Here is a 12,823-nt window from a genome sequence, read left to right as displayed (position 1 = left end):
TCTATTTTTCACTATTTTATTCTTTCCATGTTTTATGGCTTATGCACATAATATTGCCTTTTAAGACCCATATCTATCAAATATTTATGGTGTATCCTTTAGATATGTGATATGTCTGATTGAAGGAATTCTAGACAATGCTAAGTAGGATGACCCTCATGTGTAAATGAAGCCCCTCACCACTCTCTGGCCATTTTCAGGAAGTAACTAGACTCCTGTAGTGCAGTGATGCCTTTCCGTCCCGGTAGATTGTTCATGACTGCCATTTGTATGTAGAACATACATTTTTCATGCTGTGTATATCTCTACCATTGTTTGACCCAATGCTTCTCACCACAGGACCAATTATGGCCAACATAAAGGAATGTATCCTGACTGGGTTAGCCTTTACCATGAATGCTGTGGAGAACAGTGCGGACAGCATAAGCAGGGAGCAGACTCGGCGGTACCTGGGGGGGCTGCAGCTCATGAAGCAGGGGGCTGAGGCTCGGGTGTACCGGGGAAGTTTCCTGGGGAAAGCGGCTGTAGTGAAGGAGCGTTTCCCCAAGACTTACAGGCATCCTACGCTGGACCAGAAGCTGACACACCGGCGGACCGCCCAGGAGGTGCGCTCAATCTTCAGGTGCAGGAAGGCAGGTATTGCCACTCCTGTGGTTTATTTTGTTGATTATGTCTCTAACTGCATCTACCTGGAGGATATAGAAGGATCAGTCACTGTTCGGGACTTCATAATGACAGCGCAAGAACATGGCAGCAGCCTGTACAGCCTTGCAGAAAGGATTGGTCAGATATTGGCCTGGATGCATGATGAGGATGTCGTCCATGGGGACCTGACCACCTCGAACATACTCCTACGGCCTCCACATCCGGACTTAAACCTGGTGCTGATCGATTTCGGCCTGAGCTTCATCTCTGCTCTCCCAGAAGATAAAGGTGTCGACCTTTATGTCTTGGAAAAGGCTTTCCTCAGCACTCACCCCCAGACAGAGGACATGTTCAGAGCTCTGCTCCAAAGCTACACAGTCGCCTCCAAGAAATCCAGCCCCGTCATTAAAAAACTGGACGAAGTCAGACTGAGGGGCAGGAAGCGGTCCATGGTTGGGTAGACCGTCGTATATAGGACATCCTTTGGGTTGCATTTGATATTCTGTTTATGATGGTGATGAAAATACTATTAAATCTTGATACTTTTTTATGCCAGTGTGATATAGGACAGATGCAATGTTCCTCCAGCCAAAAAGGAAACTCCAACACCGCCATCCATAATCCCGCCCCTGATTTTCTTTCTTAATGGTTTATACTCCAAAGTACTGTTTCTGCCATCAACCATTATTGGCCATTAGGTCATTAAGCAATCATTGACCTGTCATCTGGTCACTCAGTTGTCCCGCCGTCTCTCTCAGCTGTCCCTAGAAGTCAGTGACAGTAAGGGTGTCTATTCGTCACTCATCTCTTCCTGGCAGATAGTCACAGTAGGAGGTCACCCCCTCATTCTTTCAGCTCTTTCTGGTAGTCAGTCATCCATCTTAGGCCTCCTTCACATGTCCTAATATTTACGGTACTGGAAAAAAACAGTATCAGAGATGCCCTGTGTTTCATACGTGTGCCGCATCAGTATCACGCGCATCTACACCTGAGACAAGCCAGCACACTTTGCTCTGTTCTCAGGCGCCGGGTGCTGAAGACAGCTCACATTGTCCTCTACTCTCCCTACAATTAGGCTAGGTTCACATTGCGTAAATGGGTTAACGCTAACGGACTGCGTTGCACGGCGAAAATGTCGCAATTAACGCTGTGCAACTGGTCCGGCTATATTCACCTGTCCCGTTCCACCGATGCACGCCACTCCGTCCTCCACATCCTCTGCCTTTGACGTTCAGTTCAGAGGGTGCGATGACACGCTTAATGCGCACCGCCCTCTGACTGAACAGTCACAGCCAGAGGACCCGGAAGACGGAGCGGCACGCAGCAGGGGATCAGGGCCAGGTGACTATAGCAAGTGCCGGGGGCCTGAGCTAGCGGCGACTCAGGCACCTGACCCCCACAGCTCGCCGGTGTCCCCGCCTGCTCAGGCCCCCCAGCACTCGGCACCCAGCGACGATAGGGGATTATGTTATTTTTTTTTTATTGCAGCAGCATACAGGGCATATAATACTATGGAGCATCTTATGGGGGCCATCAACCTTTATGGAGCAGCATATCAGGCATATACTATGGAGCATCTTATGGGGGCCATCAACCTTTATGGAGCAGCATATGGGGCATATGGATGGGAGCAGCAAATTACAGATCGGTGGCGCAGGATGAGAGCAGCACATGACAGAATAGGGCAGCACATGACAGAACGGGAGTGCAGGATGGCAGCAGCACATGACAGAACGGGGTGCAGGATGCAAGCAGCACATGACAGAGTGGGGGCACAGGATGGGAGCAGCACATGACATGATGGGGCGCAGGATGGGAGCAGCACATGACAATAGAGCAGCACATGACAGAACAGGGGTGCAGGATGGCAGCACATGACATGATGGGGCGCAGGATAGGAGCAGCATATGACAGAACTGGGGCGTAGGATGGGAGCAGTACATGACAGAATGGGGGCTCAAGATGGGAGCAAAGCATGATAGCATGGGGGCACAGGATGGGAGCAGCACATGACAGACTGGGGGAGCAGGATGGCAGCAGCACATGACAGGATTGGGGTGGAGTATGGGAGCACCACATGACATCATTTGGGTACAGGATGGGAGCACGTGACAGGATGAGTGCTCAGGAAGACAGTAGCACATCACAAGATGGAGGTACACAAAACAGGATGGGGGCTGCACATGACAGGATGGGGCGCAAGATGGTAGCAGCGCATGACAAGATTAGGGCCAGGATGAAAGCAACACATACCAGGATGGAGACCATATACCAATATAAATGCTCACCACCCAGGCGTAGAACGGGTTCAATAACTAGTTATGTGTAACCGCTTTAAGCTGTGGAGAGTCGGGAAGTTCCCGTGTACATTAGATTACCTATTGGCAGGTTTAGCAATTTAATCTATTAGTTATGAGAACTGTTACTGAGATATTAAATGTCTATAGCCAATTTTTTTACTTTGAACTATAAACAAGTGGGGGGGCTGTAATAAGTGCAGTGGGATTGGTTCAAAGGGGATAAAACGGGGCGGGTGCTTAGGCTGAGGAGGGGGTGGGTTTTGGGGCAAAAAGTGCGGGAAGGGACAGTGCACGTTGCATCCCACCCACCCACCCTCCTTTTTTGGGGTTGGGGCTTGGGTGATTAGTTTGGGTTGGGGCATCTGGGATTAACCGGGTTATTTACTTCTAGGGAGTTCATGTTCATATTGTCATCACAGTGGCTGGTTTGGCAGGGGGTGGGGTTCTTGGAGTTGAGGTTTTATGGGGTTGATCTGGCTTTGGTTTACGGGCTCTGGACGGAGAGTTTACCTCGGGAGCTTTGGAGTTTGTTTGCCCGGAAACGGGTTACATGGTGCCCTCGAGCTGGTGGTTACGGCTGAGGGTAAAGAAGGTTTTTGTTAAAAGTTTGTGGGGGGATGGGGGCTTTTGCCCATGGTGTGCCAGATTTTTTAGTTCCAAGAACCCTCCCCTCAAGTTTTTTTTTTTTACACAATTGTATAATTGGTGTTATTTATGTTTGATTTGTCAATAAAATGGCCGCTGTGGCCAATTTATCCAAAGAAAAGAATGGTCATGTCTTAATTCGTTCGGTACTAAGCATTGTTTATGGGGAATTTGGTATTGAGTGGGGTGGATGATGTCATTAGAATGAAGGACCAATCTTAGGCTACGTTCACATTAGCGTTGCGCCGCTGTTGCGTCGGCGACGCAGCGGCGACGCGCCCCTATGTTTAACATAGGGGACGCGTGCGTTTTTTTGGTGGCGTTTTTCGCCACGTGCGTCGTTTCCGAAAACGCTACATGCTACATGTAGCATTTTCTGTGCGTCCGATTTTCGTCCAAAACGACGCACGCTTTGCAAAACGCGCGCGTTTTTGCGCGCGTTTGCGCGCGTTTTTCCGTGCGTCGCGCGTTGCGTCGCCGACGCAGGGCGGCGCAACGCTAGTGTGAACCTAGCCTAAGTGATATGCAGTCAAACGTGGTGCTTATTTTGCATGCTAGACATGGGGAGATCACTGTTTGACTTGTCACATGTGCTATCACTTAATATAATTATCTCCTGGTAAAAGACAAATGTTAAGTGTGTTGGTGAATCAGGGAGACTGTGTACATTGCACAGACTGCTGAGATTGTGCACAGCAATATACATAAAGGAATTAAGCTGGCTCCATATCCATTATGTTAAAGTCTGCTAAGTTGGGATGGTGGCCTCCTGACTCTCCTACATTGGAAGATATGAGAAGAATCAGCTCTTGAGTTGAGCATTCATGTGTATGATGGAATCATTAGAGACACTATCAGAAGGCATTTTAACACAATTCTATGAGTTTCTGAGGAAGACAAATATAGCCTTTTGATAAAAAAAAATTCAGTTTCTTGAAAAGCAAGAGTTGAAGGGCGTTCATGTAATTAAATGCAACCTGTCACTTGATTATAGCTGCGCAAACTATGCACAACGTGAATCACTGCCTAAGTTTAAAGATTCGGCTGACAGAGATGGAATGAGTCTGATGCAACGTCTCACCGCCACACTACAGGAGATTGAGCAGTGTGGAGGGGTAATCCCATCACGTCTCACCTGACCGAATCTTTAAGGCTACGTTCACATTAGCGTTGCGCCGCCCTGCGTCGGCGACGCAACGCGCGACGCACGGAAAAACGCGCGCAAACGCGCGCAAAAACGCGTGCGTTTTGCGACTCGTGCGTCGTTTTTGACGAAAATCGGACGCACAGAAAATGCAACTTGTTGCATTTTCTTGCGTCCGACGCTAGCGTCGGAAACGACGCACGTGGCGAAAAACGCCACCCAAAAAACGCACGCGTCCCCTATGTTAAACATAGGGGCGCGTCGCCGCTGCGTCGCCGCTGCGTCGCCGACGCAACAACGGCGCAACGCTAATGTGAACGTAGCCTAAACTATGCTTCTTCTAAAACACTGAAAAGATTCAGAGAAAAAAAAAAAACCTGGTTGCAATTGTGCAGCTGTTTTCAACTGTGGAGTTGATTGGATGTAAGGCATGAACTGGCCGAACAGCACAGCTCTGTTCAACGTGTTCTGTCTATACCCAACTACTGTGGCAGAGATCATATTCACTTTTAATAGGAGGTTGAGGGAAGGTTCTGAAGTACCATGCTGAATGATGGTGAAGTCAGAGGACTAAGTAAGGGAAGACAGAAAATGTGTAGGAAGACGTTCCATGTATTAAGTGAAATGTTCATGAAGTTATGCACCCACTATCTTTTGTACATAATTCCGACCAAGTTATTGTTCGGTAAAAGACCTTTCCATTTTAAGTAGTGGTCTATCTCATTGAAGTTTGTAGGACCTGGTCCTGGCCAGCCAAAGTCACCGGCAACCATGCTGCCTGCAAGGGTGTGACATCCCGAAGCTAAGGTCCACACACCCAGCCAGGACCCCATCTTCATGTATTATGCCAGGGCAGGAAAGACTTCTCACAAACTAAATAACCAACAAGGGAAGAACACCGGTTTACAGGAAAAAAAACCCTGTAAAAATGTATATAACCTTTATTAAATATCGATTAAGAACAAATAGGTAGAAATACCCTAAAGTAGAATAGCCTATATGGTTTGGGCTATAGAAAATTATAAGGGAATATCTTCCCCTGGTATGACTAGGATGATATCTACCCAGGCACTAATAACCTCTATTAGAAAAGATAGAGATGTAAGCCCACCTTAAGATATCATGTAGTAGTACCTTGAACCAGTGACAAGAGAGTGCTGCCGCTTACTCATTCAATAGATGTGTAGAAATGGGTGATATTTCCCTAGACACTACAAAAGACAGCTACTGTATATATCTGCCTAGCTAGATGCGGAGGCTGGCACCCTAAGAAACACGAGAATGGCGCCCCCGCTTGTACGGTGGCTGTCCCTAATCTTCTGCTTATACCCTATAAGATGATAGTTGGAAATAGAAGGCCAGACGGCCTGTTACAATCGTGTAATGGTATATTGTGTCGTATAACATGAATGGGACCAACCAGAAATGTGATGTAAGAGAGGAGACAGAATATGTCATTCATCCCCCATGTACACAATATCAGGTGTATAAACACTTAGAGAATAGGCGTCTAGGGACTCAGCAACATCTTGATAGCACCATATCATTGGCCCCATATAAGTATTGGGTATTTACTGGTACTACTATAGAGCAACATGCTCAAAAAATGATATAGGTACCTTGCTATATCTCACCTGTTATGAACCACAATGGACCTAGTGGTTAAGAGCACACAAGTGACCTGATAGTTACTAACATAGCACGAGCTCTGAGACGTGGGAACTCTGCAGACCGCAATTCCTAATCCTATCATACCACACTAAAGGTAGCCGTGGAGCGTTCCTGACCAGACCTAGACGCCTCGGCACAGCCTGAGAAACTAGCTAGCCCTGAAGATAGAAAAATAAGCCTACCTTGCCTCAGAGAAATTCCCCAAAGGAAAAGGCAGCCCCCCACATATAATGACTGCGAGTTAAGATGAAAATACAAACACAGGGATGAAATAGATTTTAGCAAAGTGAGGCCCGACTTACTGAATAGACCGAGGATAGGAAAGATAGCTTTGCGGTCAGCACAAAAACCTACAAACAACCACGCGGAGGGAGCAAAAAGACCCTCCGCACCGACTAACGGTACAGAGGTGCTCCCTCTGCGTCTCAGAGCTTCCAGCAAGCAAGAAAAACCAATATAGCAAGCTGGACAGAAAGAAATAGCAAACAAAAGTAACACCAGCAAAGCTTAGCTTATGCAGGGCAGACAGGCCACAAGAACGATCCAGGAGAAAGGAAGACCAATACTGGAACATTGACTGGAGGCCAGGAACAAAGAACTAGGTGGAGTTAAATAGAGCAGCACCTAACGACTTAACCTCGTCACCTGAAGAAGGAAACTCAGAAGCCGCAGCCCCACTCACATCCACCAGAGGAAGCTCATAGACAGAACCAGCCGAAGTACCACTCATGACCACAGGAGGGAGCTTGACCACAGAATTCAAAACACTCACCCTCGGCTACCACCATTTGCCACGTTACACATGTTGCCCAATCCGTAGGCAGCATGTATCAGACACTGGTTAATTTAATTCAAACAGGTATGTCTGACTCTGAAACACTGCGGCGTTTCAGAGAAAAACATTCTTTAAAAGCCGATGGGGACCAAGTCCTCACTGTAGACTAGTCGGACATCACAGTGTTCCAGAGTGAAACATACCTGGCCGAGTGGATATATCTAGTGTCTGACACATGCTGCACACGGTGTATGCAGTACGTATCAGCTGAGGTTTACGTTAAGTTCTGAGAATACTATTTTCTGAAGCTAAAAAGGTATTAAATCACTGCTTTTAGTTTCATTTTATGTGTCTTCTAGCTTTATATGATTTTCTGGACCCAATTAAGACTGGCATTGTGCCCAGTATTGGCAGAGCTGGCAGAAACTAGTGTAAAAACAACAAACATCACAAAAGTTTTATATAACTTCGAATTGCGCAAAAGTTTTGTGACACTTCAAGATATGCATACTCCCGACTAGTGTTGAGCGATACCTTCCGATATCGGAAAGTATCGGTATCGGTTTGGATCGGCCGATATTCAAAAAATATCGGATATCGCCGATACCGATACCCGATCCCAATGCAAGTCAATGGGACCAAAATATCGGAATTAAAATAAACCCTTTCTTTCCTTGTAGGTTCATTCTACATGAAGGAAAACAACTAAGAATAATGCCGGATGTATTTGGGGAGGTGGCGGAGACATTAAAGTCATAGAGGTTTATCCCAATCAAATAGAATAGCATGTTTTTTGTTTTTTTTTAAGACGTTCGGAGTGACAAAGATATTGACTATGTAAATTTTTTTTTTATTTTGTCAGATATTGATGTTTCACTATTCCACGCCCTTCCCCTTCTTTTTTTTCTTTTTTTTTTTCTTTTCCCACACTTTCATCTTCATCATCATCAGCATCTTTGACATCAACTTCTTCACCTTATTCATCTTCTTCTTCATCTTCTACCTATTTTTTTTTTTTTATTACATTCTTCATATTCATTTTATTCAACTATTATTATTCTTCTTATTCTACATATTCTTTTTATTCCACTGTTATTATTCTTCCTATTCTACTTCTTCATCATATTCTCATTTGTGACAGGCATTCCCGTAGTTGTTATCTATAAAAGTTTGAAGATTACACCTTCCGTTCTGCCAGTCACAAAAGTTACATTTGTCCGCGTTCAGTTTGGCCTGCAGCATCAGGCTTTATCCAGGGGCACCACGAGGAGGAACGGACTCACCCCCATACACTGCTTAGTCTTCTTCTGCATATAATTTAGATAATATCTTTTGCTCTGATATTAAGTCTTATGCTTAATGTTCTTCTGCTCTTTGTTCTGCAGCCTCTTGTTCTTCTGCTTCTCGGTCTTCCATGTTGTCGTCTCCAGGGTCGTCGTCTCCAGTGTCGTCATCTCCGCCGTCGTCGTCTCCGCCGTCGTCGTCGTCGTCATCGGGGTGGTCTTCCGTGTCGTCGTCATCGTGGTGGTCTTCCGGGTCGTCGACGTTAGGGTCTTCAACTTGGAAATGTAGCAGAAGGTACAAGAAGGCTGAGAAAATGCCAAGAACCAGCTGATGGAACTGGAACTCGGATGGCTACCCGAAGGTTCAAGAGCCTATGGAACTACCGAGGACCAGCTGACGTTACTGGAACCCGGTTACTAAGCAGGAGGTACCCGTGCTAAAAAGCACTACCAAGGACCGCCTGACGTTGACGGAACTCGGATACCCAGAAGGAGGCACCTAAGCCAAAGGCTCTGCCCGGAACCAGCTGACGTTACTGGAACCAGGATGGGGAGCAGAAGGTACAAGAGCAAAAGACACTGCCGAGAACCAGCTGACGGTACTGGAACCCGGATGGGTAGCCGAAGGTCCAAGAGCCAATGGAACTACCGAGGACCAGCTGACGTTACTGGAACCCGGTTACTAAGCAGGAGGTACCCGTGCCTGAAAGCACTACCAAGGACCACCTGACGTTGGTGGAACTTGGATACCCAGAAGGAGGCACCTAAGCCAAAGGCTCTGCCCGGAACCAGCTGACGGTACTGGAACCAGGATGGGGAGCAGAAGGTACAAGAGCAAAAGACACTGCCGAGAACCAGCTGACGGTGCTGGAACCAGGTGGTGGACCCGAAGGCCCACAGGAGAGGAGAGAACAGCTAGGCCGCGAGGCAGCCGCAGTTACCGAACCCCAACAGTCCTACAGGGGGAGCTGGGCCTACTGGCACTACATAACCAGCCTTGACTACCAGTTCACGCAGCCCACATAGGAAGCTCCTAAACTGGAGGCACCCTGGAGTTGGCTAACTCGACCGCACCACGACGGGGCAAGCATAGGCGTCTCAGTGAAGTTGACACAACCCGGAAACAGCTGACGGTGCTGAAACCAGGCTTGGCACGAGGGAGTACCTGTGACAAGAACACTGCCGAGAACCAGCTGGCGGTGCTGGAACCCGGATGCGTTGCCCCAGTGTGCAAGAGCCAATGGCACGACCGAGGACCAGCTGACGGTGCTGGAACCCGGTTACTAAGCTGTAGGTGCCCGCGCTTAAAAGCACTACCAAGGACCGCCTGGCGTTGGCGGAACTCGGATACCCAGGAGGAGGCACCTAAGCCAAAGGCTCGGCCCGGAACCAGCTGACGGTGCTGGAACCAGGTGGTGGACCCCAAGGCCCACAGGAGAGGAGAGAACAGCTAGGCCGCGAGGCAGCCGCAGTTACCGAACCCCAACAGTCCTACAGGGGGAGCTGGGCCTACTGGCACTACAGAACCAGCCTTGACTACCAGTTCACGCAGCCCACATAGGAAGCTCCTAAACTGGAGGCACCCTGGAGTTGGCTAACCCGACCGCACCACGACGAGGCAAGCATAGGTGTCTCAGTGAGCTTGACACAACCCGGAAACAGCTGACGGTGCTGAAACCAGGCTTGGCACGAGGGAGTACCTGTGACAAAAACACTGCCGAGAACCAGCTGGCGGTGCTGGAACCCGGATGCGTTGCCCCAGTGTGCAAGAGCCAATGGCACGACCGAGGACCAGCTGACGGTGCTGGAACCCGGTTACTAAGCTGTAGGTGCCCGCGCTTAAAAGCACTACCAAGGACCGCCTGGCGTTGGCGGAACTCGGATACCCAGGAGGAGGCACCTAAGCCAAAGGCTCGGCCCGGAACCAGCTGACGGTGCTGGAACCAGGTGGTGGACCCCAAGGCCCACAGGAGAGGAGAGAACAGCTAGGCCGCGAGGCAGCCGCAGTTACCGAACCCCAACAGTCCTACAGGGGGAGCTGGGCCTACTGGCACTACAGAACCAGCCTTGACTACCAGTTCACGCAGCCCACATAGGAAGCTCCTAAACTGGAGGCACCCTGGAGTTGGCTAACCCGACCGCACCACGACGAGGCAAGCATAGGTGTCTCAGTGAGCTTGACACAACCCGGAAACAGCTGACGGTGCTGAAACCAGGCTTGGCACGAGGGAGTACCTGTGACAAAAACACTGCCGAGAACCAGCTGGCGGTGCTGGAACCCGGATGCGTTGCCCCAGTGTGCAAGAGCCAATGGCACGACCGAGGACCAGCTGACGGTGCTGGAACCCGGTTACTAAGCTGTAGGTGCCCGCGCTTAAAAGCACTACCAAGGACCGCCTGGCGTTGGCGGAACTCGGATACCCAGGAGGAGGCACCTAAGCCAAAGGCTCGGCCCGGAACCAGCTGACGGTGCTGGAACCAGGTGGTGGACCCGAAGGTCCACAGGAGAGGAGAGAACAGCTAGGCCGCGAGGCAGCCGCAGTTACCGAACCCCAACAGTCCTACAGGGGGAGCTGGGCCTACTGGCACTACAGAACCAGCCTTGACTACCAGTTCACGCAGCCCACATAGGAAGCTCCTAAACTGGAGGCACCCTGGAGTTGGCTAACCCGACCGCACCACGACGAGGCAAGCATAGGTGTCTCAGTGAGCTTGACACAACCCGGAAACAGCTGACGGTGCTGAAACCAGGCTTGGCACGAGGGAGTACCTGTGACAAAAACACTGCCGAGAACCAGCTGGCGGTGCTGGAACCCGGATGCGTTGCCCCAGTGTGCAAGAGCCAATGGCACGACCGAGGACCAGCTGACGGTGCTGGAACCCGGTTACTAAGCTGTAGGTGCCCGCGCTTAAAAGCACTACCAAGGACCGCCTGGCGTTGGCGGAACTCGGATACCCAGGAGGAGGCACCTAAGCCAAAGGCTCGGCCCGGAACCAGCTGACGGTGCTGGAACCAGGTGGTGGACCCCAAGGTCCACAGGAGAGGAGAGAACAGCTAGGCCGCGAGGCAGCCGCAGTTACCGAACCCCAACAGTCCTACAGGGGGAGCTGGGCCTACTGGCACTACAGAACCAGCCTTGACTACCAGTTCACGCAGCCCACATAGGAAGCTCCTAAACTGGAGGCACCCTGGAGTTGGCTAACCCGACCGCACCACGACGAGGCAAGCATAGGTGTCTCAGTGAGCTTGACACAACCCGGAAACAGCTGACGGTGCTGAAACCAGGCTTGGCACGAGGGAGTACCTGTGACAAAAACACTGCCGAGAACCAGCTGGCGGTGCTGGAACCCGGATGCGTTGCCCCAGTGTGCAAGAGCCAATGGCACGACCGAGGACCAGCTGACGGTGCTGGAACCCGGTTACTAAGCTGTAGGTGCCCGCGCTTAAAAGCACTACCAAGGACCGCCTGGCGTTGGCGGAACTCGGATACCCAGGAGGAGGCACCTAAGCCAAAGGCTCGGCCCGGAACCAGCTGACGGTGCTGGAACCAGGTGGTGGACCCGAAGGTCCACAGGAGAGGAGAGAACAGCTAGGCCGCGAGGCAGCCGCAGTTACCGAACCCCAACAGTCCTACAGGGGGAGCTGGGCCTACTGGCACTACAGAACCAGCCTTGACTACCAGTTCACGCAGCCCACATAGGAAGCTCCTAAACTGGAGGCACCCTGGAGTTGGCTAACCCGACCGCACCACGACGAGGCAAGCATAGGTGTCTCAGTGAGCTTGACACAACCCGGAAACAGCTGACGGTGCTGAAACCAGGCTTGGCACGAGGGAGTACCTGTGACAAAAACACTGCCGAGAACCAGCTGGCGGTGCTGGAACCCGGATGCGTTGCCCCAGTGTGCAAGAGCCAATGGCACGACCGAGGACCAGCTGACGGTGCTGGAACCCGGTTACTAAGCTGTAGGTGCCCGCGCTTAAAAGCACTACCAAGGACCGCCTGGCGTTGGCGGAACTCGGATACCCAGGAGGAGGCACCTAAGCCAAAGGCTCGGCCCGGAACCAGCTGACGGTGCTGGAACCAGGTGGTGGACCCGAAGGTCCACAGGAGAGGAGAGAACAGCTAGGCCGCGAGGCAGCCGCAGTTACCGAACCCCAACAGTCCTACAGGGGGAGCTGGGCCTACTGGCACTACAGAACCAGCCTTGACTACCAGTTCACGCAGCCCACATAGGAAGCTCCTAAACTGGAGGCACCCTGGAGTTGGCTAACCCGACCGCACCACGACGAGGCAAGCATAGGTGTCTCAGTGAGCTTGACACAACCCGGAAACAGCTGACGGTGCTGAAACCAGGCTT

The 12,823-nt window shown here is 50.5% G+C and overlaps 1 protein-coding gene across 1 annotated transcript; it reads left to right on the top strand.

Moving 5' to 3' along the window:
- Positions 1-446: 446 nt before the first annotated feature.
- Positions 447-1,195, top strand: LOC138667646 (EKC/KEOPS complex subunit TP53RK-like). The gene has a single exon (XM_069755771.1). The coding sequence runs from the start codon at positions 468-470 to the stop codon at positions 1,104-1,106; it is 639 nt and encodes a 212-aa protein (XP_069611872.1). The 5' UTR covers positions 447-467; the 3' UTR covers positions 1,107-1,195.
- Positions 1,196-12,823: the final 11,628 nt, after the last annotated feature.

This window comes from Ranitomeya imitator, chromosome 2 (genome assembly GCF_032444005.1).
Source record: "Ranitomeya imitator isolate aRanImi1 chromosome 2, aRanImi1.pri, whole genome shotgun sequence".
Taxonomy (NCBI): domain Eukaryota; kingdom Metazoa; phylum Chordata; class Amphibia; order Anura; family Dendrobatidae; genus Ranitomeya; species Ranitomeya imitator.
Note: the sequence above shows the minus strand (reverse complement) of the source record. Positions and strands in the feature narration are given on the sequence as shown.

Bases quoted from the DNA above. Each gene is read 5' to 3' on its own strand.
- LOC138667646 (XM_069755771.1), top strand. From the start codon at position 468: ATGAAGCAGGGGGCTGAGGCTCGGGTGTACCGGGGAAGTTTCCTGGGG.